At 41.4% G+C, this 27,997-nt stretch overlaps 1 protein-coding gene across 1 annotated transcript; it reads left to right on the top strand.

Moving 5' to 3' along the window:
* The first annotated feature begins 66 nt into the window (after window positions 1–66).
* On the top strand, window positions 67–27,967 carry LOC139370736 (cilia- and flagella-associated protein 100-like). Its single transcript, XM_071110401.1, has 16 exons — window positions 67–161; window positions 779–805; window positions 2,101–2,175; window positions 4,048–4,145; window positions 4,426–4,618; window positions 20,285–20,352; window positions 20,794–20,957; window positions 21,045–21,125; window positions 22,517–22,713; window positions 22,962–23,058; window positions 23,210–23,252; window positions 24,355–24,509; window positions 25,935–26,070; window positions 26,328–26,530; window positions 26,799–26,892; window positions 27,374–27,967. Exons 1-16 carry the CDS (start codon window positions 110–112, stop codon window positions 27,485–27,487), a joined length of 1,797 nt encoding a protein of 598 aa, XP_070966502.1. The 5' UTR covers window positions 67–109; the 3' UTR covers window positions 27,488–27,967.
* Window positions 27,968–27,997: the final 30 nt, after the last annotated feature.

Genomic DNA, 27,997 nt, shown 5'->3' with positions numbered 1-27,997 from the left:
GGTAAGAAAATAGAACCTGCTGAACAATAATGTTACCACGGCAACAGAACGCAAACTCAGGACAATCGAGTTCCGAAGAAAAAGGGTAGAACTCTCTCAAGATGCCAAAATGACAAAGTGTTTCAGCAGAATACACCGTAAAGGGATTAATCTAATTGAAGGTAAGGAAAGATATTCAAAACAAAACCGTATTTTACTCTGACATAATATTAGATAAAGTTGGTTGTAAAATATTTTGTATGTTACAACAAGCCACTTTGGCTCCATTTTTAGATTTTTGGGCGACATTGTTGATAAACTTTTGGAAACATAAATAATAAGAATCATTTATAACATTTGTGAATCGCTTCTCATTATTCAGAATCATCTCAAAGTGCAATAACATTAAAACCAAATAGAAAACAAATTGACAGGGCAACTGACACAAAGAACACAGCTGACGCTATAAAGGACAAGGATACCAAGGAGAACAGCTATTAACATAAATCCTTCCTATTAAAGAGAAAGGTCTTTTGGCCCGTTTTAAATTAAACATTATTGTAACATTCTCTTGATGAAAACAACTAGGCAAAACTATAGACATGTCTTACACAGTTAGAATGTGGACAGAAAATAGCCTATGATGTTACTCACCATTTAGAGAATTCACTTGTTACCACATTCACCATTGTGATTCGATTGACTTATAGTTGACATGCAATGTGTGAAAAAACCTGTCCCCTATTTATCAGTCTTAGCAACCCTAATTGTGGTAATTTGCATTCACTTTCTACTGTAGGGATGCTGTCACCAACATCAAGGCACAGTATGTATCAGTCATATAAGTCTTCATCTTGACACGCTGATACTGTACAATGGCTTTTACTAAACACATAGGGGAGAGTGGGGTAAATTGAGCCATTTTTTACTTTCAACATCACCCCGTCAAGGGATATATACTATTCTTTCTAACAAAGACATCTACATATATTTCAGGATGTTGTGTATCCCTGGGAATAACCTGAATTCATGTAAACATGAAGTTTTGAAAACAGAGCTTGAAAACAAAACAAGTGGTCTCTTGGCACAACTTACCCCGGATATGGGGTAAGTTGAGCCATGGGACAGGGTAGGTTGAGCCATGGGACAGGGTAGGTTGAGCCATGGGACAGGGTAGGTTGAGCCATGGGACAGGGTAGGTTGAGCCATGGGACAGGGTAGGTTGAGCCATGGGACAAGGTAGGTTGAGCCATGGAAAAGAGTAGGTTGAGCCATGGAAAAGAGTAGGTTGAGCCATGGGACAGGGTAGGTTGAGCCGCCCGCACATTTTTGTACTGAATGAAATATTACCACTACCTTTTAAAAACTATGTCTATCTTTATTTCCCAAACACAATTCAACACAATCACTTTTTTGTCTTTTAATAATTTTAAGCATCTTTTAACACAGACTTAATACCTAACAAACACTGTACTTAAAAGCAACAACACTTTTAACATAGGCCAGGCCCGGTTGTTACCTCATATCCCAGCAATAATGCCTTGCATTACACCTGGGAAGAAAACACTTCAATTTGCTCAACTTGCCATTGGCTCAACAATTGGGTCAACTTACCCCAAGGCAAACATTTTGACTATATTAGCCCACACAGCTACAAGGATGCACTTCCATGCTAGGTTTAGGACCTAATTTTGAAGCTTATAGAGAACCCAACTGATGTCTAGAGAAATCTTAAAATGATCTACTTTGGTTTAGATACAAGCACCATGAAACCTCTTATTAACATAGTACATTAATTTTACTTAGTGAAAATCAGTTTTATGGACCTAACTTTCTTACCACGTTTTCAATGTAGTTTCTTCCTTCACAGATTCCATGAAATTATAACCTCTTCCTAAACATTTGGTCAAACTATTAATTTTGTGTATGGTTTCTTAGAAACAAGGATGGCTCAACTCCTTTTGCTCAAGTTACCCCACTCTCCCATGGTGAATGAGACAAGTTTTGTGAAGGCTCGCCATGCAAGACTAGGCTACTTTACACATCATAAACCTACTGTTTCTACTGGGTGTGAATTCTAGTTTTGATTTTCTATATTTTGTATGCGATTCTATTCGACAGGAGGAACAAACATGCTGTCAGGTCCCATGATAGTGGCCCAGTCGGCGAGTGCCACCAAGTCAGTGATATCTACAGGTAGTAGCTATTGTCCATATCATCTAACTAACTGCTAAGCATTACTTGTAATATTGATGATGAGTCACTTTGAGGTTACCCCTAGAATGATTCTGTCATAAAATAGACTAGGAAGAAGTAATGGAAAAATCCTGTTCCAATTCCATGTCGTTCATCTCACTTAGTCATTTGACTTTTATGACATCCCTCTAATCCCACTTAATTCCAGACTAGGGTTAACCTGTTATAAACTACTGTAGATAAAATAATTAAATAAAAACTGTATAGAAAATGTAATCAACAGTTCAATAAACTGGTTCTGAAATGTATGACACCATCCTAGATGCACAAAGACAGTAAAATAGTAGGACGGGAGAGTGGGGTACATTTATTTTTTTTAAAAACATTCAGCATCACTCTGCCAAGGGAGATATAGTATTGTTTCTAACAAAGACGTCTACATATAGTTCAGGATGTTGTATATCCGTGGAAATACTCCGAATTCATGTAAACTTTACAGTTTAAAAAAAATAGCCGTTTATGGGGAAAGTTGAGCAGCGGGACAGAGTCAGTTAAGTGGCCTAAAAATTCCTGTACTGAATGAAATATTACCACTATCTTTTTAAAACCATCTTTATTTCCCAAATACAATTAAACACAATCACAATCACTTTTTTTGTCTTTTAATAATTGTAAGGGTCTTTTAACACAGGCTTAACAAAACAAACACTTTGTACTAAAAAAACAACACTTTTAACATAGGCCAGGACCTGTTGTTACGTCATATCCCAGCGATAATGCCTTCCATTACACCTGGGAATAAAACACTTAAATTCGCTCATTTTGTCATTGGCTCAATTTACCCCAAGGCAAACATTTTAACTATATTAGCCCACACAGCTACAAGGATGCACTTTCATGCTAGGTTTAGGACCACCTATTGAAGCTTATAGAGACTCCAACTGATGTATTGAACAATCTTAAAATGATATACAGTACTTTGATTTAGATCCTAGCATTATGAAACCTGTAACACAATAAATTAAATTGACTTGGTGAAAAACAGTTTTATGTACCTAACTTGCATACTTTTTCTATATGGTTTCTTCCTTCACAAACTCCATAAATTTATGAGCTCTTGCTAAATATTTGGACAAATTATTTCTCGTAAACGCATGCTTCCTAGCCGAAACAGTTCGGAAGAGTTCGTGTATATATTATGATGACATTTTGTGACGTTTTTTTTCCTTTGGACTTCAGTGACTGTTTTTTCAGCTATTCAGACACACAACATTTTTCCTGCAGGCGAGCCAAAGTTCGGAGCCGAAGTCTACGCCCCTTAGTCGGCGATTGGTCAACAGTAGGGATTCTTCAATTAAGTCTTTGTTATCATTCAACGAGAGACGACTTATTTTCATGTACATTTTTTCATTACGCATTACTTCACCAAACATCTTAGTTAGATGTGAAATTGCGCAAATAAGATTTAGGCAAAAACTTCAACATTTCTTGAGTTATCTTGGATTCATTCTGAATATTTTGAGGAAGTGTATACTGGCTACGGCATTTCAAAATGGACAAACAGTACTATTGCTGCTTTTTAGAATTTTCAAGCGAAGGTCTTTTAATGGAGTATGGGAGCACACTCATTCGGTTTGGCTAGCCGAGTTCGGCTAGGCACCAACTGAACTGAAGCATGCTGACGCCTTTACTCCTTTGGCTCAACTTACCCCACTCTCCCCTACTAGTTTATTCTTGGTATTGTGTTGGTGCAACATGCATGCTGTTTTTGAGAGGTCAATTTACTGGTATTGGTTTAAATGCAAGCCACAGTTGTCTATGGGCTACTCTTCTTCTGACATTTGTCCCTGTTTTTTATTGCTATGTGTGAAGATGTATGTAAACAGATGCCTGGGGCGAACCCTTTTAAAGTGCTTGACAACAGCGACATATTTCTGATCAGGAACAAGGAAAAGGAGCGCAGGAAACTGGTGTGTATGTGTGTGTGCACGTGTGTGTGACAATAATTAATTATTATAGATTAAATACAATTGTTGACAATGCAACTTTGGTCAGGAATCAATCAATCTGGCATTGTGTTTTTTAAAGGCAATTTCCGATTGAGCCTACATATGCAGTGTTTTCCGTGAATGGGATCTCCAAAATCATGTTTTATTCAATGCATTACACATATAGTTACTGTTTAGTTACCTCTGTCCAACTGGTATCTGTCCAACATCATGTCAAATAATGCACCTATTTTCTTTCCAGGAGCTGCAGAGCCAGTTGAGTTTGCGGGTCCATGAGAAGGTGACCTATGCAGGCCGTATGAAGGCCAAGCAGGGTGACCTCCTCAGGGAGCTGAGAGAGGGTCTGGAGGAGGACACAGCCCAGCCAGGAGGGGAGGAGAGCAGCCTGGCCCAGCAACAAAACACCCCTGCCTGGAGGGTGGCCATGATCAAAGGTGCACACACACCAACACACACCATGTTGCCTCACCATAATTGACATGTTATGACACACACTTTAGGTCCATACACACCCATACTGTATAGTCTAGGCCTAAACACAAAGGCCTTAGGCTTACACTGGAGTCATTGACACAACTGAAATAATTATTATGGTCAATCCACTGCACTGAAAATACAGACTGCAAAACAATACTTTTTATTTGCCTCTGCCTTTATACCTAACCTCAGGCCCATCTTTTGACAATGCCATGCTATTTCAAGTTGGTGGTACAGATGAAAGATCTTAACTTGGGCCTAGATTCAATCAGATCAAGTGTTAACCGGCGATAGCAGACACCCGCGTAGCAGATGTTTTGGCAGTTTCAGAGGTGAAACTGCAGTTGGAGCCATCAAATCGGTGAGCAGCTGCTCTTGCGATCATTGTCATGAAGCCACGCCCGCCCCACTCTTGTTAGAAGTTCAGAGCGAGAAAGTATAGCCTATATAGAAATAATTACACTCAACAAAAAAAAAATCGTTAAACAAAATAATGAGGATTTTCCATCATCCTAATCTCACGTTCTAGTGTTCAAACTTGTAAACAAGGCTGCATGGGATTTCTGTTATTGTGACTTCTCTGCATGGGATTTATGTTAATGTGACTCCTCTGCATAAGATTTCTGATAATGTGACTCCTCTGCATGATATTTCTGTTAATGTGACTCCTCTGCATGGGATTTATGTTAATGTGACTCCTCTGCATAAGATTTCTGATAATGTGACTCCTCTGCATGATATATCTGTTAATGTGACTCCTTTGCATGGGATTTCTGTTTAATGTGACTTGTGCAGCCAATGGCAATATCCGTTTTAGGTATAATGCCGGGAGCCACTTGTGGATTTGACAGCTCTAACACAGTTCCACCTCCGACACCACCAAAACAACCGCTGTGTGGAACAGAGTCCATGATCAACCTTTTCCCTACTGCGTCAAAATGAGCAGTTCTCTTTCTCTCCATGCGGGGGCAGTTGAGTCATTGGGATCAGGGCTTGCTATCAAAATCATCCTCTCTCTCGCTCAAATGCTAGGCCTAGGTCCTATTACTGCAACATTCAGCCATACACATCAACAATCGTCGTTTTATATAGCTTGTGTTAATAAGCTGGTCTCCACTAGGCTATGACATACAGGTGTCAAGTGTATCTGAAATGCAGCTGTACAGTAGGCTACACCTAAACTATGGCCTAAACTATGCAGCCTGTCAAAACTAATTGCCCGCATAGGCCTATAATATCAGCTGTAAAGACAAGATGAAATTGAGAATAATGAGGTAGCCTACGGAATGGAGCACAATGGCGCGTGAAAGCCCATGATTATTTTTTTAGCTCTACAGTATATGTTATCGAAAAAGAGGACAGCTTAGGAGTTCTAGCGAACCTAATGTTGCCAATCAACTGTCAAAATGTTGCTCAATTGTGGTCTGGGGTGGTCTAGTGGTTAGGGCTGCTTCTTTCAGCGTGCACATGTAGGCTTACTGTGTTGGCATGGGTTCGATTCTGGCCCATACCCTTCTGGCACAAATAACTCAATCTCCACCTTGATTTAGTAACACATTTCAGATATTTTACCCCGATCTTGATAAGAAATTACCATACCAGACACTTTTATAGACAGTTGTATATAGCAGATATCATAAATAGGAAACTAATAAAATAAGAACAGTAGGCTACACCAACATTAGTTTCCAGTCATACAAAGTGTCAGTGAAATTACCACAGTAGATTTGCCGTGGTAAGTGAGGAAATACTTTATTTCAATTGTATGGAATGCTTGTCAAATACAGTAGATCAATCGCACTTAGTCTGTTCAAAACGTTGACAGTACCAACCAGAGGGCGAACATATCTTGAAGACTTTGGTTGCAAGCAGGACTAAGGTAACGATGACATCTGATAGGGAATGGTAATGAGGTGACCAATAATGGTTGCAATTTAGATCAGCTGTGCAGATGAATTTAGAATTTAAAGATGGTTTATTGAGACATCAGCTGGCGACAATCTAGTGCCATCAATGTTTGCAATTGTCACGACTTCTGCCGAATTCGGTCCCTCTCCTTGTTCAGGCGGCTTTCGGTGGTCGACGTCACCGGCCTTCTAGCCATCACCGATCCACTTTTCATTTTCATTTTGTTTTGTCTTTGTTTTACACACCTGGTTTCAATTCCCTAATTACATGTTCAATATTTAACCCTCTGTTTTCCCCATGGTTTTTGTGCGTGATTGTTTTATGTATGTTCGGTCCGTTATTACGGTATTACGACATGTTATTTGGAATATTTGAGTAAAGTTACTTGTGTTATCATCTTTGCTGTCCTGCACATGACTCCTCTGCACCAGCTACACCCAGACCATTACAGCAATAGGCCCCTTGTTATTTGATTATATTCCAATAATACATTCTGTAGGCTACCCGTTAGCCATCCATTGTCACATAATGAAAAGGTGTAAAAACGTAAATAGGCTACTGTTTGTGTTTCCCTGACTGAGTTGATGAGCTGATTTGAGCCATCAGTTGATTGACAACCTGTTGAACAGCTGATTTCACCACCCCCACTCCTGCAATTTGCGCCAAGCCTGTCTCTTTAATCATGCAACAATGATTCGGTCATTATCATTCAAGAATCTGGCACTTTGTCGCACCCATGTGTTAATGTTAAAATCCTCCCACTGCTAAATGTCCTATTATAAGGCCTAGCCTAGATCGTCATTATATCGTATTATCATTATTTTATACAAGCCTATTATTATTCTTTCTTAAATATAAGTCTCACTCCTGTCATAATTGTTTTGCTTTTATTGAAGAGATAAACGAGTGTTGGAAATACAGGGAAGATAGGGGAGGGGGAGTCAAAGGACAGTGGGCCAGATTCAATCCCATGCCAGCTCTGTAGCCACTGGACCACACAAGCGCTGAGGCCACAAATCATTTATTCTGCCTATTGCTTGCTTGAATATACGCCCCAGCGGACCTGCAGTCTAAAAAAAAGGTGGTACCAGGCAGTGATACAGCCCGACAGGATTCTCTCGATTGTGTATCTGTAAAAGTTTGTGAGGGTTTTAGGTAACAAGACACATTTCTTCAGCCTCCTGATGTTGAAGAGGCGCTGTTGCGTCTTCTTCACCACATTGCCTGTGTGGGTGGACCATTTCAGTTTGTCCGTGATGTGTACAGCGAGGAACTTAAAACTTTCCACCTTCTCCACTACTGTCCTTTCGATGTGGATAGGGATGTGCTCCCTCTACTGTTTCCTGAAATCCACGATCATCTCCTTTGTTTTTTTGACGTTGAGTGAGAGGTTATTTTCCTGACACCACACTCCAAGGGCCCTCACCTCCTCCCTGTAGGCTGTGTTGTCGTTGTTGGTAATCAAGCCTACCACTGTAGTGTCGTCTACAAACTTGATTACTTCTGGCGCCGACAGAGATGGCCGCCTCGCTTCGCGTTCCTAGGAAACTATGCAGTTTTTTGTTTTTTTACGTGTTATTTCTTACATTAGTACCCCAGGTCATCTTAATTTTTTACAAGCATTTCGCTACACTCGCATTAACATCTGCTAACCATGTGTATGTGACAAATCAAATTTGATTTGATTTGATTTGATTATTGAGTTGGAGGCGTGCATGGCCACGCAGTCATAGGTGAACAGCGAGTACAGGAGAGGGCTGAGAATGCACCCTTGTGGGGCCCCAGTGTTGAGGATCAGCTGGGTGGAGATGTTGTTTCCTACCTTTACCACATGGGGGCGGTCGGTCAGAAAGTCCAGGACCCAGTTGCACAGGGCGGGGTCGAGACCCAGGGTCTCAAGCTTAATGATGAGTTTGGAGGGTACTATGGTATTGAATGCTGAGCTGTAACCAATGAGCAGCATTAGAGGTATTCCTCTTGTCCAGATGGGATAGGGCAGTGTGCAGTGTGATGGCGATTGTGTCGTCTGTGGACCTATTGGGGCGGTAAGCAAATTGGAGTGGGTCTAGGATATCAGGTAGGGTGGAGGTGATATGATCATTGACTAGTGAACAGCACTTCATAATGACAGAAGTGAGTGCTATGGGGCCATAGTCATTTAGCTCAGTTACCTTAGTTTTCTTGGGAACAGGAACAATGGTGGCCATCTTGAAGCATGTGGGGACAGCAGACTGGGATAGGGATTGATTGAATATGTCCCTATCCCAGTCTGCTGCCCCCCACAAGACTGATGGAACAGATCAGAACGTTAACCTTTTTTTTTTTTTTAAATCCATTTTGTTTTTACTTCTCCACCTACCCCCTATCTCCAGAGGACAAATATATATATATATATATGTATATATTTTAAAGCTTTTCTGCTACACATTTTACATATACATTTTACATATTCATTTTATACATACATTTTACATATACAGTACCTTTTGCATACACATTTTGCATACATGGTACTTTTACTTTGATATAAATCAGTCACATAAAAATAAAACATGACCAAATATAATCTCTTTAACCCCAACCCTCAGCCACTCTCAGCCCATCCCACCTATCACCATAGACCACCCTCGTTTGGTTTCCATGTGCCACATATTTTTCAATTGTGCTGTGATGTTTTACATAATTTTTTTAAACCTTTCTAATCGTATGGTATCCACAGATTGTGAGCTAAAGATGAAAACTTTTCCTACGAGTATTATTATATTATTTATTGACTGACTATGGCTTTCCATATCGCCCAACACTGCTATTTGTAAGGTTAATTATAAGTGTATGTTGTGATTTTTTTAACCATTCCTGAATCTGTGACCAGAAACAAGCTACATAGGGGCAATACCAGAATAAATGATCTATTGATTCTGTCTCTTCGCAGCAAAATCTACAGAGCTGAGATTGTTATGCCCCATATATATAGAATTCTTAGAATGTTGCTAAAAAATATTTTTTTCACATTATCAGCACAGCAATGCAAACATGGCAATACGCGTCAATGTGCTGGCACCACACATGCCAGCAGTTTCAGATGACAGAGATGGAAAACAATTCAGAATGAGGGGAGATCTATTTCAGTAGGCGTAGCCTATTAAATCACTGTCCTGCACAAATCAATGAATCATCATCATCACGTGTTCTCTCCCAATATGCATAGCCTAATGATGGATACCATCCTATATTTAAGAGTAATCCCCCCGCCCCTGCCCCTTTTTTTGCACGCTGTCGGGACCACTATTGGACTGGCATAAATTGCACACATTTCTAGTTGGGCCATGGTGTGGGGGATAGGGTTGAATATTTTCCCGGTATTTTACAAATGTTCCATCCCGAGAGTAAAACATTTTTCTCCTGGGTAACCCTGTATTTCCCGCCAAAACCGGAAGTGTCTTTCAAAAGCATTTCATGTCTGGATTTGATTAGAGCTTTGATTGAAAATTCAAGCCTGATGCTACCTGAGCCTGATGCAGATACATTAAATACATTTAAAAGCCCTACATTAAAGACATTTCATGGCCAAATTATTTTGTCATTATCCAATACATACAGTGCATTCGGAAAATATTCAGACCCCTTGACTTTTTCCACATTTTGTTTCGTTACAACCTTTTTCTAAAATGGATTAAATCGTCCCCCCCCCCCTCATCAATCTACACACAATACCCCATAACGACCAAGCAAAAACAGGTTTTTAGAAATGTTTGCTAAAAAAGTAATCAGACCATTTACTCAGTACTTTACTGAAGGACCTTTGGCAGCGATTACAGTCTTCTTGGGTATGACGGAACAAGCTTGACACACCTGTATTTGGGGAGTTTCTCCCGATATTCTCTGCAGATCCTCCCAAGCCCTGCCAGGTTGTATGGGGAGCGTCGCTGCACAGCTATTTTCAGGTCTCTCCAGAGATGTTCGATCAGGTTAAAGTCTGGCTCTGGCAGGGCCACTCAAGGACACTCAGAGACTTGTCCCGAAGCCACTCCTGCATTGTCTTGGCTGTGTGGTTAGGGTCGTTGTCCTGTTGGAAGGTGAACCTTTCCCCAGTCTGAGGTCTTGAGCAGGTTTTCATCAAGGATCTCTCTTTACTTTGCTCCGTTCATCTTTCCCTCAATCCTGACTAGTCTCTCAGTCCCTGTCCCTGACAAACATCCCCAAGGCATGATGCTGCCACCACCATGCTTTACCGTAGTAATGGTGCCAGGTTTCCTTCAGACGTGATGCTTGGCATTCAGGCCAAAGAGTTCCGTCTTGGTTTCATCAGACCAGATAATCTTTTTTCTCCTGGTCTGAGAGTCCTTTAGGTGCCTTTTGGCAAACTTCAAGAGGGCTATCATGTGCCTTTTACTGAGGAGTGGCTTCCGTCTGGCCACTCTACCATTAAGGCCTAATTGGTGGAGTAGTAATAGTCCGGTGGCTCTACGGAAAATTCCTTCGACCTCATTCCTTCGACCCCATGGCTTGGTTTCTTCTCTGATGTGCCCTGTCAACTGTGGAACCTTAAATAAACAGGTGTGTGCCTTTTCAAATGATGTCCAATCAATTGAATGCACCACAGGTGCTCCAATCAAGCTGTAGAAACATGTCAAGGATGATCAATGGAAACAGGATGCACCTGAGCTCAATTTCGAGTCTCATACCAAAGTTTCTGAATACTTATGTAAATAAGGTATTTCTGTTTTTTATTTGTAATAAATTTGCAAACATTTCCAAAACCCTGTTTTTGCTTTGTCATAATAGGGTATTGTGTGTAGATTGATGAGGGAAAAACATTATATAATACATTTTAAAATAAGTCTGTAACGTAACAAAATGTGGAAAAAGTCAAGGGGTCTGAATACCTGTTTGACCAGATGCAATGCTATTTCACAGTAAACAAATTGACAACAGACTTTCAACACGCTTTTAGGGAAGGACACTCAACAAGCACAGCACCTACACAAATGACAAATGACTGATGATTGGCTGAGAGAAATTGATGAAAAAATTGTTTTTGGGGCTGTCTTGTTAGACTTAAGTGCAGCTTTTGACATTATCGATCATAGTCTGCTGCTGGAAAACATACAGTGCCTTGCGAAAGTATTCGGCCCCCTTGAACTTTGCGACCTTTTGCCACATTTCAGGCTTCAAACATAAAGATATAAAACTGTATTTTTTTGTGAAGAATCAACAACAAGTTGACACAATCATGAAGTGGAACGACATTTATTGGATATTTCAAACTTTTTTAACAAATCAAAAACTGAAAAATTGGGCGTGCAAAATTATTCAGCCCCCTTAAGTTAATACTTTGTAGCGCCACCTTTTGCTGCGATTACAGCTGTAAGTCGCTTGGGGTATGTCTCTATCAGTTTTGCACATCGAGAGACTGACATTTTTTCCCATTCCTCCTTGCAAAACAGCTCGAGCTCAGTGAGGTTGGATGGAGAGCATTTGTGAACAGCAGTTTTCAGTTCTTTCCACAGATTCTCGATTGGATTCAGGTCTGGACTTTGACTTGGCCATTCTAACACCTGTATATGTTTATTTTTGAACCATTCCATTGTAGATTTTGCTTTATGTTTTGGATCATTGTCTTGTTGGAAGACAAATCTCTGTCCCAGTCTCAGTTCTTTTGCAGACTCCATCAGGTTTTCTTCCAGAATGGTCCTGTACGCTCCATCCATCTTCCCATCAATTTTAACCATCTTCCCTGTCCCTGCTGAAGAAAAGCAGGCCCAAACCATGATGCTGCCACCACCATGTTTGACAGTGGGGATGGTGTGTTCAGGGTGATGAGCTGTGTTGCTTTTACGTCAAACATAACGTTTTGCATTGTTGCCAAAAAGTTCCATTTTGGTTTCATCTGACCAGAGCACCTTCTTCCACATGTTTGGTTTGTCTCCCAGGTGGCTTGTGGCAAACTTTAAACAACACTTCTTATGGATATCTTTAAGAAATGGCTTTCTTCTTGCCACTCTTCCATAAAGGCCAGATTTGTGCAATATACGACTGATTGTTGTCCTATGGACAGAGTCTCCCACCTCAGCTGTAGATCTCTGCAGTTCATCCAGAGTGATCATGGGCCTCTTGGCTGCATCTCTGATCAGTCTTCTCCTTGTATGAGCTGAAAGTTTAGAGGGACGGCCAGGTCTTGGTAGATTTGCAGTGGTCTGATACTCCTTCCATTTCAATATTATCGCTTGCACAGTGCTCCTTGGGATGTTTAAAGCTTGGGAAATCTTTTTGTATCCAAATCCGGCTTTAAACTTCTTCACAACAGTATCTTGGTGTGTTCCTTGTTCTTCATGATGCTCTCTGTGCTTTTGACGGACCTCTGAGACTATCACAGTGCAGGTGCATGTATACGGAGACTTGATTACACACAGGTGGATTGTATTTATCATCATTAGTCATTTAGGTCAACATTGGATCATTCAGAGATCCTCACTGAACTTCTGGAGAGAGTTTGCTGCACTGAAAGTAAAGGGGCTGAATAATTTTGCACGCCCAATTTTTCAGTTTTTGATTTGTTAAAAAAGTTTGAAATATCCAATAAATGTCGTTCCACTTCATGATTGTGTATCACTTGTTGTTGATTCTTCACAAAAAAATACAGTTTTATATCTTTATGTTTGAAGCCTGAAATTTGGCAAAAGGTCGCAAAATTCAAGGGGGCCGAATACTTTCGCAAGGCACTGTATATGTTATGGCTTTAAACCCCCTGCTATAATGTGGATAAAGAGATACTTGTCTAACAGAACACAGAGGGTGTTCTTTAATGGAAGCCTCTCAAACATAATCCAGTTTGAATCAGGAATTCCCCAGGGTAGCTGTTTATGCCTAGCTTTTTTTTTTACTAACTGACTTTGATGAAAGCCAGAGTGTCTATGTATGCGGATGACTCAACACTATTAAAAAAGAGTAGCAGTTAGTTTCAGAGTGGGTGACAAGGAATAAGTTAGCCATAAATATTTCCAAAACTAAAAGCATTATATTTGGAACAAAACATTCACTTAACCCTAAACCTCAACTAAATCTTGTAATAAATAATGTGGAAATTGCTCAAGTTGAGATGCTTTGAGTTACCCTGGATTGTAAACTGTCATGGTCAAAACATATTGATACAACAGTAGCTAAAATGGGGAGAAGTATGTCCATGATAGAGCACTGCTCTGCCTTCTTAACAACACTATCAACAAGGCGGGTCCTACAGGCCCTAGTTTTGTCGCACCTTGACTACTGTTCAGTCGTGTGGTAAAGGTGCCACCAAAAAGGACTTAGGAAAATTGTAATTGGCTCAGAATAGGGCAGCATGGCTGGCCCTTGGATGTACGCAGAGAGCTAATATTAATAATATGCATGTCAATCTCTCCTGGCTCAAAGTGGAGGAGAGATTGACTTCATCACTAATTGTATTTATGAAAGGTTGAATGCATGTTGAATGCACTGAGCTGACTGTCTAAACTACTGGCACACAGCTTGGACACCCATGCATACCCCAGAAGACATGCCACAAGAGGCCTCTTCACAGTCCCCAAGTCCAGAACAGGCTATGGAAGCCACACAGTACTACATAGAGCCATGACTACATGGAACTCTATTCCACATCAAGTAAATTATGAAAGCAGTAAAATTTGATTTAAAAAACAGATAAAAAAAACACCTTATGGAACAGTAGGCTCATCCATATATATATCTTTCATAATTTTTCCCCTAATGTTATTAGCCTACCTCCTCTTTCTCTCTCTATTGTTGCTTCATTCCCTCCTCGCTTTCAATAGGTAAAGGAAACAAGTTTTATTGTCCTTATCTTCATCATTCTAATGACATCCTTGAATAATATAGGACTAGAATTAGATGCAGAAGTCTTTCACTTCTCTTCATGAAGATTGAATGGTTATGGGTCTGAATAAATAACTGCTATAGCCTTCGCTCTTCTTTAAAACTACCTGTGCGGACTAGGGCTATATACCAATCTATATTGAACAAAAATATAAACGCAACATGCAACAATTTCAAAGTTTTTATTGAGTTACAGTTAATATAAGGAAATCAGTCAATTGAAATACATTCATTAGGACCTAATTTATGGATTCCACATGACTGGGAATACGGATGTGCATCTGTTGGTCACAAATGCCTTAAAAAAAAGGTAGGGGCGTGGATCATAAAACCACTCAGTGTCTGGTGTGACCACTATTTACCTCATGTAGCAAGACATCTCCTTCACATAGAGTTGATCAGGCTGTTGATTGTGGCCTGTGGAATGTTGTTACACTCCTCTTCAATGGCTGTGCGAAGTTGCTGGATATTGGTGTGAACTGGAACGCGGTGTCATACACGTCGATCCAGAGCATCCCAAATATGCTCAATGGGTGACATGTCTGGAGTATGCAGCTCATGGAAGAACTGGGACATTTTCAGCTTCAAGGAATTGTGTACAGATCCTTGCGACATGGGGCCGCCGTGATGGTGGCGGATGAATGGCACCACAATGGGTCTCAGGATCTCATCATGGTATATCTGTGCATTCAAATTGCTGTTGATAAAATGCAAGTGTGTTTGTTGTCCGTAGCTTCTGCCTGCCCATTCCATAACCCAAACGGCACGATGGGGCACTCTGTTCACAACGTTGACGTCAGCAAACCACTAGCCCACACAATGCCATACTGCCCGGTACTGCCATACTGCCCATCCGTGAAGAGAACACTTCTCCAGCGTGCCAGTGGCCATCGAAGGTGAGCATTTGCCAATTGAAATTGGTTACGACGGCAAACTGCAGTCAGATCAAGTCCCTGGTGAGGCCGACGAGCATGCAGATGAGCTTCCCTGAGGCCGTTTCCTACAGTTTGTGCAGATATTATTCGGGTGTGTAATCCCGAAGCCGGATGTGGAGGTCCTGGGAAAGCGTGGTTACAAGTGGTCTACGGTTGTGAGGCCTGTTGAACATACTACCAAATTCTCTAAAACAACGTTGGAGACAGCTTATGGTAGAGAAATGAACATTAAATTCTCTGACAACAGCTCTGGTCGACATTACTGCAGCCAGCTTGCCAATTGCACACTCCCTCAAAACTTAAAACATATGTGGCATTGTATTGTGTGACAAAACTGCACATTTTCGAGTGGCCTTTTATTGTCCTCAGCACAAGGTGCACCTGTATAATGATCATGCTGTTTAATCAGCTTCTTGATATGCCACATCTGTCAGGAGGATGAATTTTCTTGGCAAAAGAAAAATGCTCACTAACAGGGATGTAAACAAATGTGTGTAAAACATTTGAGAGATTTACGATTTTTGTGTGTATGAAACATTTCTGGGATCTGTTATTTCAGCTCATGAAACATGGGACCAACACTTTACATGTTGCATTTATATATTTGTTCAGTATAGAACAGGAGTATCTATTTTGGATGCAATTTGAAAGGAGTTCATGGAGAAAGTGCTCGCACGTTCACTGATTAAAAGCAACGATATTCAAGTGCTAGGCTGTTGTAAAACTCCGCAGCTGCATTTAAAAAGAATATCTTTACAATAAAAACTTTTGGTGGCCCCTGAAAGCCAGATGGAGATGGGTAAATTAGATGCGCATTCAGGCTTTATTTTACTGTATCTACTATAGACTATGCTGCAGCAAATGCAGGCCTACCTGTTCCGAGAATAAAAGTTATGGTAGTTCTACATGCATTGTGAACTGCGCTCCATTCTGAGATGGGCTGTCTTTCCCCACCCTGAGCGTTGATCATTCATCATGCAGGCACCGTAGAGAAACCAGATTTAGACATTGCATACATTGGCAAGAAAAAGTATGTGAACCCTTGGAATTACCTGGATTCCTGCATAAATTGGTCATACCATTTGATCTGATCTTCATCTATGTGACATAGACAAACACTGTCTGCTTAAGCTAATAACACACAAACAATTATAGATTTTCATGTCTTTATTGAACACACCGTGTAAACATTCACAGTGTAGGGTGGAGAAAGTATGTGAATCCTTGCATTTAATAACTGGTTGAACCTCCTTTGGCAGCAATAAACTCAACCAAACGTTTTCTGTAATTGCGGATCAGACCTGCACAACGGTCAGGAGGAATTTTTAACCATTTATCTTTACAAAACTGTTTCAGTTCAGAAATATTCTTAGGATGTTTGGTGTGAACCGCTCTCGGGGTCATGCCACAGCATTTTAAATCGAGTTGAGGTCAGGACTCTGACTGGGCCACTCCAAAGGCGTATTTTCTTTGTTGATTTACTGTGTTTTGAGTCATTGTCCTGTTGCATCCCCCAACTTCTATTGAGCTTCAATTGGCAGACATATATCCTAACATTCTCCTGAAAAAAGTATTGATAAACTTGGGAATACATTTTTCCGTTGATGATAGCAAGCTGTCCAGGCCCTAAGGCAGCAAAGCAGCTGCAAACCATGATGCTCCCTCTACCATACTTTACAGTTGGGATGAGGTTTTGATGTTGGTGTGCTGTGCCTTTTTTTATCCACACATAGTGGTGTGTGTTCCTTCCAAACAACTCAACTTTAGTTTAATCTGTCCACAGAATATTTTGCCAGAAGCAGTGGAACATCTAGGTGCTCTTTTGCAAACTTCAGACGTGTTTTTTATTTGGACAGCAGTGGCTTCTTCTGTGGTGTCCTGCCATGAACACCATTCTTGTTTCGTGTTTTACATACAGTGCCTTGCGAAAGTATTCGGCCCCCTTGAACTTTGCGACCTTTTGCCACATTTCAGGCTTCAAACATAAAGATATAAAACTGTATTTTTTTGTGAAGAATCAACAACAAGTGGGTGGGACACAATCATGAAGTGGAACGACATTTATTGGATATTTCAAACTTTTTTAACAAATCAAAAACTGAAAAATTGGGCGTGCAAAATTATTCAGCCCCCTTAAGTTAATACTTTGTAGCGCCACCTTTTGCTGCGATTACAGCTGTAAGTCGCTTGGGGTATGTCTCTATCAGTTTTGCACATCGAGAGACTGACATTTTTTCCCATTCCTCCTTGCAAAACAGCTCGAGCTCAGTGAGGTTGGATGGAGAGCATTTGTGAACAGCAGTTTTCAGTTCTTTCCACAGATTCTCGATTGGATTCAGGTCTGGACTTTGACTTGGCCATTCTAACACCTGGATATGTTTATTTTTGAACCATTCCATTGTAGATTTTGCTTTATGTTTTGGATCATTGTCTTGTTGGAAGACAAATCTCTGTCCCAGTCTCAGGTCTTTTGCAGACTCCATCAGGTTTTCTTCCAGAATGGTCCTGTACGCTCCATCCATTTTCCCATCAATTTTAACCATCTTCCCTGTCCCTGCTGAAGAAAAGCAGGCCCAAACCATGATGCTGCCACCACCATGTTTGACAGTGGGGATGGTGTGTTCAGGGTGATGAGCTGTGTTGCTTTTACGTCAAACATAACGTTTTGCATTGTTGCCAAAAAGTTCAATTTTGGTTTCATCTGACCAGAGCACCTTCTTCCACATGTTTGGTGTGTCTCCCAGGTGGCTTGTGGCAAACTTTAAACAACACTTTGTATGGATATCTTTAAGAAATGGCTTTCTTCTTGCCACTCTTCCATAAAGGCCAGATTTGTGCAATATACGACTGATTGTTGTCCTATGGACAGAGTCTCCCACCTCAGCTGTAGATCTCTGCAGTTCATCCAGAGTGATCATGGGCCTCTTGGCTGCATCTCTGATCAGTCTTCTCCTTGTATGAGCTGAAAGTTTAGAGGGACGGCCAGGTCTTGGTAGATTTGCAGTGGTCTGATACTCCTTCCATTTCAACATTATCGCTTGCACAGTGCTCCCTGGGATGTTTAAACCTTGGGAAATCTTTTTGTATCCAAATCCGGCTTTAAACTTCTTCACAACAGTATCTCGGACCTGCCTGGTGTGTTCCTTGTTCTTCATGATGCTCACTGTGCTTTTGACGGACCTCTGAGACTATCAAAGTGCAGGTGCATACGGAGACTTGATTACACACAGGTGTATTTATCATCATTAGTCATTTAGGTCAACATTGGATCATTCAGAGATCCTCACTGAACTTCTGGAGAGAGTTTGCTGCACTGAAAGTAAAGGGGCTGAATAATTTTGCACGCCCAATTTTTCAGTTTTTGGATTTGTTAAAAAAGTTTGAAATATCCAATAAATGTCGTTCCACTTCATGATTGTGTCCCACTTGTTGTTGATTCTTCACAAAAAAATACAGTTTTATATCTTTATGTTTGAAGCCTGAAATGTGGCAAAAGGTCGCAAAGTTCAAGGGGGCCGAATACTTTTGCAAGGCACTGTATCGTAGTCTCGTCAACAGAGATGTTACCATGTTCCAGAGATTTCTGTAAGTATTTAGCTGACACTCTAGGATTCTTCTTAACCTCATTGAGCATTCTGCACTGTGCTCTTGCAGTCATCTTTGCAGGACGGCCACTCCTAGGGAGAGTAGCAACAGTGTTGAACTTTCTCAATTTATAGACCATTTGTCCTACCGTGGACTTATGGACATCAATGTTTTTAGAAATACTTTTGTAACCCTTTCCAGCTTTATGCAAGTCAACAATTCTTAATCTTAGGTCTTCTGAGATCTCTTTTGTTCGAAGCATTGTTCACATCAGGCAATGGTTCTTGTGAATAGCAAACTCAAATTTTGTGAGTGTTTTTGTTGGACAGGGCAGCTCTAACCAACACCTCCAATCTCGTCTCATTGATTGGACTCCAGGTTAGCTGACTCCTGACTCCAATTAGCTTTTGGAAAGGTCATTAGCCTAGGGGTTCACATTCTTTTTCCAACCTACACTGTGAATTTTTTTATTATGTATTCAATATAGACAAGAAAAATACAATCATTGGTGGGTCATTAGTTTAAGTACACTGTGTTCATCTATTGTTGTGACTAAGATGAAGATCAGATCAAATTTGATGACTAATTTATGCAGAAATACAGGTAATTCCAAAGGGTTCATATACTTTTTCTTGCCGCTGTATAATTTAAAAGTTCCATTTCACGCCATGCTGTTCATATAAATAATGAATTATAATTTACCGTTTTCACACAGTTATTTTTCCCTGGAAAAGGGAGTGGTTTTGGGCGGCAAATCCCAGTAAATCTTGGTAACCGGCTTCCTGCCATTCAACCCTAGTTGGGTCATTCCAATGAGTTGGGTTCGGGGCTGTTGGAACTGAAGATGCTGTATTTATACCCAGTTTATGGTAGGTACGGTACTGCATTATATAGCCTACAAAGACTGCTTCCAGCTGCCCCCTGGCGCCAATTCTAAATATTCAGTATTCATTCACGTCCTCCTGCTGCAGGACTAATTTCCTCCTGCAATGAAATGGGTCAAATTAAGATCCGACATCTGTATACACCGTCCAACCAAATGCTTACTTGCAGGTTCCTTCTTGACAGTGCAAGAACAGTAAGAAATAATACAATATAAGATTGTGAACAAAAAGTAAATGACTCAGTAGAATAAACATTTTAGCAAAAGTATAATACAGGAAGGCACAACTTATAGTCCTATATTTACACGTGTATTGGGGAAAGGGGGATTGGGGGGCAAGTGTTTAAATTGTGCAGTATTTAGCAGTCTGTTATCAGCAGTTGTGATGTGTGTGTGGCATGAATGTATGTGTGTGTGTAACCAACCATACTGTTTCTCCCCAGATCGCAATATTGACAAAGAGAGCATGAATGAGTTTATCACCAAGAAAAGGGAGATGTTTCTGCTGGAGGTAAGAAGGGAATGAAGGTCCATTAAAACTGCCTGGGTGATCATGTTATGCTCTTTATGACAACTGGAATGTGTCCACAGATATTCGTTCTTTATACGATACAGAAATGCTTGATCATTGAATTAAAAGTAAATGTATTGTTATGTATTCATCGTCTTTAGTGGTTCCCACTAGTGAGGAGTAGCCTGTGTGCAGGTACAGTCAATACAAGCTTCTCCACCTCCCTCAAGTTGGTGGCATTTCCCACCTCTTGACATCTCCCTTCTTCCCGCCCTCAATCTTTCTCTCTCCTGTCCATCCATCCATCCATCCACCCATCCATCCATCCATCCATCCATCCATCCATCCTCCAACCCTGCCTGTTCCTTCTCATCCCTAATCCCCCATCTCTCTCTCTCTCCCCATCCCTATCTCCCTCATCTCTCTCCCCCTCTCTCCCAGTACTCCTTGGCTGTGAAGCGTGGAGAGATCGAGCAGTTGGAGAAAATGGCGACCAGCCAGGAGAGGAAGCTGATGCGCGCCGAGCGGTTCCTGGAGGACGACGCCATCATGTTCGACGAGTTCCTCAAAGAGAATGACAAGAACTCTGTGGAGGCCATCAAAGTGTAATAACTAACAATATGATTGCTATATGTACAATCTATCTTCCTCTTCTACTTCATAAAATCACATGGTGTCTCCATTTTGCACAGTGCTGAGTTAGAGACCAAAGTGAAACTGGAGAAGGTGACTGAGATCAAGAGGCTCACGACTAGGATGGTGACCATTAAGAGGTGGGTAGTACACAGAGCATTACAGCTAGGGTGACCATGGCCTCCCGCCTAAGTATAATGTTGGAACTATTGGCGTAAATAAACTATAGTCAATGCTTGATGTACGTGAAAAAGTCATAAAGGTTACATATCTTGTACACCACCGTTCAAAAGTTTGGGGTCACTTAGAAATGTACTTGTTTTTGAAAGAAAATTTTATGTTTTGTCCATTAAAATAACATAGAATTGATCAGAAATACAGTGTAAAACATTGTTAATGTTGTAAATGACTTTTGTAGCTGGAAGCGGCTGATTTTTTATGGAATATCTACATAGGCGTACAGAAGCCCATTATCAGCAACCATCACTCATGTGTTCCAATGGCACGTTGTGTTAGCTAATCCAAGTTTATCATTTCAAAAGGCTAATTGATCATTAGAAAACCCTGTGAAGAGGCGACTCCGGGATGCTGGCCTTCTTGGTAGAGTTCCTCTGTCCAGTGTCTGTGTTCTTTTGCCCATCTTAATCTTTTATTTTTATTGGCCAGTCTAAGATATGGCTTTTTCTTTTCAACTCTGCCTAGAAGGCCAGCATCCTGGTGTCGGCTCTTCACTGTTGATGCTGAGACTGGTGTTTTGCGGGTACTATTTAATCAAACTAGACACTCTAATGTACTTGTACTCTTGCTCAATTGTGCATCGGGGCCTCCCACTCCTCTTTCTATTCTGGTTAGAGCCAGTTTGCGCTGTTCTGTGAAGGGAGTAGTTCACAGCGTTGTACGAGAGCTTCAGTTTCTTGGCAATTTCTCGCATGGAATAGCTTTCATTTCTCAGAACAAGAATAGACATACATTTCAGAAGAAAGATCTTTGTTTCTGGACATTTTGAGCCTGTAATCGAACCCACAAATGCTGATGCTCCAGATACTCAACTCAGTACTCAAAAGTCTAAAGAAGGCCAGTTGTATTGATTCTTTAATCAGGACAACAGTTTTCAGCTGTGCTAGTATAATTGCAAAAGTGTTTTCTAATGATCAATTAGCCTTTTAAAATTATAAACTTGGATTACCTAACACAATGTGCCATTGGAACACAGGAGTGATGGTTGCTGATAATGGGCCTCTGTACATCTATGTAGATATTCCATTCGAAATCAGCCGTTTCCAGCTACAATAGTCATTTACAACATTAACAGTGTTTACATTGTATTTCTGATAAATTTTATGTTATTTTAATGGACAAGAAATGTGCTTTTCTTTAAAAAACAAGGACATTTCTAAGTGACCCCAAACTTTTGAAAGGAAGTGTATATCTCAAAGATGTGTGTGTGTGTGTGTGTGTGTGTGTGTGCGTGTGCGTGTGCGTGTGTTCATGCGTTTGTTTGTGTGTGTGCGTGGATGCTCTTCTCCTGCAGTGACATCTCTAAGTTTGAGGACATCATAAAGGAGTACACCATGTACAAGGAGTTTCTCTTCAAGCTGTCCCCTCCAGAGTGGCAAGAGGCACAGAGGGCCAAGGGTAAGACCCCCAAAGCCAAGTCTACCACCAAGTCTGCCACCAAGGACAAGTCCAAAGAGAAAGACAAAGACGAGAGGGCCACTCCGAAAAGAGGTTCTAGTATGTCTTCTTTCTTAGTGTTTTGTTATGTATTGTTGCATAAACATTTGACTTCAGTACTGTGATGTAGTGGCCTGTAAAATGGTGACGGGCTGTTGCATTTGATGCTATTTTGTGTCTATACTAAAGCGGCCCTTTTTTAATCTCCGTTTTCTGTCTCTCCCTCTCCCTTACACACACGTACACACGTGCGCGCGCACACACAAACACGCATGCACGCACGCACGCACACACACACACAGAGGTGGAAAGCAGGGCGTCCTTTGCGAGTCGGGAGCTGCCCCCTCTCCGGGATGCCAGAGCCCCCTCTAGACAGTCGATAGTCCAGAGTGACAAACCGTGAGTGTGTGTGTGTGTCACAAATCACGAGTACAACATTGGGTCTCAGGGTATCTTTGTGAGTCACCCATTGGCAGAAGTGGGTTTGAATATGACCGTGTTCTATGCTATAATTTTGGCACATCTTTGTGCTGAGTTCCTGTCTTTTCAGGAGTCCTGTGGCAGAACTGGAGACCGACAGCTCTGAATATGAGGTTAGTTTCAACCTTAGAAGGTAAGAATTACACTGGAGGATAACGGCATTCTGGAAAATTTGAAAATGTGAAAATTTAATAAATGAGAATACAGGCTGAATATGACTTAAAATGTCAAGGGCCGATTTTCCGGACACAGATTAAGCTCAGGCCTAAAAAGTATGCTTAATGGACCAGTCTCGACTAAAATACCTATTCTCCAAGGGTGCGTTTAAGCAGATCACTTTTGACCGTCGTTGGTCGCTGCCTTCCAAAGTGTGTTGCATTAAGGGAATAAACATTTTCGACTTGCTTTGACTGCAGTCAACTGCAAGTTTCTGCAGTTGCTCTTCACCAACTTCATCCTACAGCCATAAAGTTACCAAACACGTGACCGAAACCGAAACCAACTTTGCCGCGATTCATGTATACAGTGGATATGTACAAATTAATGTGATATTTGGGGCTCTCAATCACTAATTGATAGTACAATGTACACACATATATTTACAGTTTGTGAGTGTGTAATATGGAGGTCGGAGACATTACAAAGAAAAGCTTGTATAAACAATGGCAACACTGCCATGTTGCACTGAGCCTTGCTGTTGAAAAACCATACCTGTTGTATTCGGGCGCATGTGACAAATTTGATTTGATTTGTGTCCGACTGTCGGCTGTCGCAGATGCACCTCCCCCGACTTCACTCCTCGACTTTCGTCTGCAGTTGGTTGCTTCAGCCTTACTACTTAAACGAGCCCCATGACTAGGATTGATCTGGGAAAACCAAGCAAAATCTGATTATGTTGAACTTCAACCCCACTAGTCCATCCAAGCAACCTAGCTTCCTGCTAAAGGATATCTTTCCCTGTACATTTTTATAAACTTCTGCCTACTTTTCAATTTGCCCTGGATGAAGTCTATGGGAGAATCTCAATAGCGTTTCCTCGATTCCTCACGCCCACTCTCCTCGCCTCCTTCTCAAAACTCACCCCTCTGACCTTCTAATCCAATGGGTTTTGAGAAGGAGGTGAGGAGAGATGACGCGATGAATCAAGGAAATGCTATTGAGATTCTCTGTATGTCCCTATGCTTATCTGTGTGTGGTGATTGTCGCCCCCTGCAGGAACACCCAGAGCTGTATTTCACAGACCCCAGGCAACTTCTGGAGTTGCTTTCAGAGCTGGAGGAGCAGAACCTCTCTCTGATCCAGAACTCCAGGGAGACGGAGGAGGCCCTGGAGGTGTTCAGTAAGGTCATGGACCATACAAGAAAGAAGATGTAAGTAAGACCTGCTGGGGTTAGAGGTGAGAGGTAGATAGAGAGTGAAGTGAGTACTACAGATGGAAGTGAATGTAGAGATTCACACAGTGGCTCGGACCACTGGATTATGCCTCTCATTCCAGTTACACTGGTTTGGATTTCTCCCTGACCAATATGGCTGTCATTTTCACTCCATTCGGGAACTTTGAGGGTTTATGTCAAAGCCCTTCTGGTAATGTAATAGGATCTCCAGATAGAATATGAACAAATGTGTTTAGAATTACAGGACATTAGCTGTAAAACGGCAAAATGTTCTCCCAGCCTCATGGCAAAATTTGTAGAATAGCAGGAAATTAGTTTTAAAATTCTAAATGATCTCAGCATCATTGCAAAATGTGTAAAATAGCATGAGATTAGCTATAAAACTGCACATGTTCCTCTATGCTCCATGACAAAATGTGTAGAATTGCAGGAGATTAGCTTTTAAAATACAACATTCTCTCAGCCTTATTGCAAAATGGGCAGAATAGCAATATAATTCATATTAATAATTAATTGAATTTGTAAAGTGCTTTTCTCAGACCAGAGGCGAAAAGATAAATAATAATAATACAGAATTAATAAATGATAATAAAAACAATCCAAAACACAGAACACAGACAACAATCAATGCTATATGCAGGTGTGGTCAGATCCGGAGGACATGAGAACAGAATTAGCAGAGGTCCTAGAAAGTTTTCAGCACGGTCTGAACAGCACGGTCTTGAGCTGTGCCTTAAATGAGGCCAGAGACTCTGCAGTCCTAATAGTGTCTGGAAGTGCGTTCCACAGCCACAGAGCCGCGTAACTGAAAGCCCTGTCACCCATAGTTTATAGTCTGCTGAATGGCTGCTGAAGGGAGATGGACCTGGAGGAGCAAAGGGTAGAATGAGGTCAGACAGGTACTTTGGTCCGGAGTTTTTCGTAGCTTGGTAGGTGTGAACCAGGATTTTGTAGTGGAGGTTGAACAGTGGAGGTTGAACAGCACTGGAGTGATGTACTTGCGGGGGAGGTGTGGGTGAGGACACGTGCAGCACAGTTTAGGATATAGCCTGTTTAGTCACTTGGCATATGCTCCAACAAAAAGGGTAAATATGTGTAGAATAGCATGAGATTAGCTATAAAACTGCAAAAGTTTATCTCTGCCCCATGGCAATATGTGTAGAATTGTGTGAAATTTGCTTTAAAACAGCAACATTTTCTCTCTGCCTCATGGCAAAATGTTTAGAATAGCATGATATTAGCGATAACAATTCCAAGTTATTGTAGAAAGTAAATTATTTTGACTGACATTGACAAGTGCTAGGATGTTTTATGTCATGAGGTCCCTTCATAGTTCCTTTTCTCTCTTTCCTCGCCTGCATTCGTTTCTATGTGTTGCGCGGCTCCCCCACCTCTCTGCAGGGAGCTGGAAACCGTCCAGCTGACCCAGCAGATAGACATCATGACCCACACCATCCAGAGGGAGAGGGACCGGGCTGCCGAGCTGGAGCTGAGGGCCCGCCTCTTCAACTTTGGGAAGTACAAATCCGCCGACCAGGTAGGAGAGAGAAGACTGCCCTTGAGACAGTGATCTAAAGTCAGTTTAGAGTCTGTCCGTCCCTAATGGCCAATGTTCAGATTTGGGGAAGGTAAGCAAATCCTAGATCTGTGCCTAATGACACTTCTACTCACAGTGGGAAATGGGACAGGTCACACTGACGGTTATGCAGAGGACATGCTAATGTCAGTAGTGAGCCAGTCATTGGCCTTAGATCATATAGATCTTTCTCTCTCACCTTTGTTCCTCCACTGTAGGAGTTTATGTTGGACTCCCTGGGCGCTAAGGTGGAGGAGGTGTACCGGAGCTGCGTGGGCGACACAGAGGCCAACCTGAGCACGCTGCAGATGCTGACGGTTATCGAGAGCCGCCTGGGTGAGCTGCTGGAGAACGTGGAGATTATCCCCAAGGAGCGACTGCTGATGGCCGAGAGGACCAAGGAGAAGGAAAGGAGGCTCAGGTAGGGGAGAGTTGGAACACAGCCTCGTAGGGCCATCATATAGGCTTGTCAGGTTGGCCCCATTCCATTTCAACCTACACGTCTTAAGGATCTAAGCTTTAGGCTTTGCCTGTTCCATGTGGTAGCTGGGTGCCAGAGCTGAGTTTCTTTCAGTTTAAAGCACATCTCTGTGAAGTTGACAACTAGACTGGAGATTTAGCCATTTAGATGAAATTAATCGATCCTTCTCCTCCTTTCCCGCCCATGATCCTTTGCTTCCTTTCCCTAGGCTGCGTGATGAGAAGATGCATCAGGCGAAGCAGCACCAGGAGGAGAGGCTGAAGAGAGCCCTGGAGAGAGCCCAGGCCGACATCAAGAAAACAGTCAGTCACACAATCTGCCTCAACACCACACCATTACAATCCTACAGGCAAACGTTATGACCAAAGTTCCGCCAGAAAATCTGTGTGAAACATGACATCTTCATTAGACGCCGACAACCCAGATTACATTGTGTAACTAAGGGCTGGATTCAGTCTGTATCGCAGAAGATCCGCATGAAAAAATGTAAGGTCATTTCTGATTGAGCCGGCATATGCAGATTTTACGGTGAATGCAGGAACATTACCTTTTCATTTAAATCGAGCTATGCCGTGGATCTTCTGCGATACTTCCACAATATGGATTGAATGCAGCCCTAAGCCATTGGTTTAGTTACCTGGGCGACTGTTCTATTATAATATATGGTAGAAATGGAGAATAAGCATGACGTTTGATAAATATCCAGAGTTCATGTCATATAATTAATTGTACTACATAAACCATATCATTGTGTTCCCTTTATTTGACGATGCTTTTCTCCAGACTGGCAAGAAACTGATGGCCAGATCACAGCCCCCTGCCGGCAAGCTGAAGACCAGCCAGGTGTATGACATCTCAGACAAGGAGAAAGAAGAGCAGCTTTACTTCTTCACCTAAAGGGCAGAGTCAGTCACATTACTGACCAGAACTCATTCAATATGTTTTGGCCTATTGTGGGGCTGTGACTGACTCACTGTAAATACTGACCAATAATTGGATATGACATGACAGGTATAAGTAAGACTTTTCAAATGTCTCCATTGGACGCTGGTGATGTCACATGATGGGATAAGTCCTACTTTTTCGGTGCTGGGTGGTTGTTTATATTGACTTAGTGGGGAGCATGTGGATTTTGTTTTGGTGGAGAGCTTTCTGGGGCAGGTGAACAGTACTCTCCCCACACATTTTATAGACTTGGATTATTTTGTGTTACCAGATTTACAATATTTTTCCATACCAAGTTGTTTTCTTATGACATTTCTTATCCGTTATATTATTGATAATCTATTGTGCTTCTTTACCTGATCATATCAGAATAGGAGTTAGATGGACTGCATGTCTGTGATGAACAAATTAATAAACATTTCACAATAAAAAGTTCTGCTCTTGTCTCTTTGGAGTCAATGT

The sequence above is a fragment of the Oncorhynchus clarkii genome, chromosome 17, assembly GCF_045791955.1.
Source record: "Oncorhynchus clarkii lewisi isolate Uvic-CL-2024 chromosome 17, UVic_Ocla_1.0, whole genome shotgun sequence".
NCBI lineage: Eukaryota > Metazoa > Chordata > Actinopteri > Salmoniformes > Salmonidae > Oncorhynchus > Oncorhynchus clarkii.
The sequence above is the reverse complement of the archived record's forward strand: the minus strand, read 5'-3'. Positions and strand labels throughout refer to the sequence as shown.

What these genes read in the sequence shown, in the direction of transcription:
- LOC139370736 (XM_071110401.1), top strand. Translation starts at nt 110, where the DNA reads ATGACAAAGTGTTTCAGCAGAATACACCGTAAAGGGATTAATCTAATT. An exon ending in AGGGATTAATCTAATTGAAG is followed by an intron (nt 162 to 778) that starts GTAAGGAAAGAT and finishes TTTCTACTGTAG; the next exon opens with GGATGCTGTCACCAACATCA. An exon ending in TCTGTGGAGGCCATCAAAGT is followed by an intron (nt 20,958 to 21,044) that starts GTAATAACTAAC and finishes CATTTTGCACAG; the next exon opens with TGCTGAGTTAGAGACCAAAG.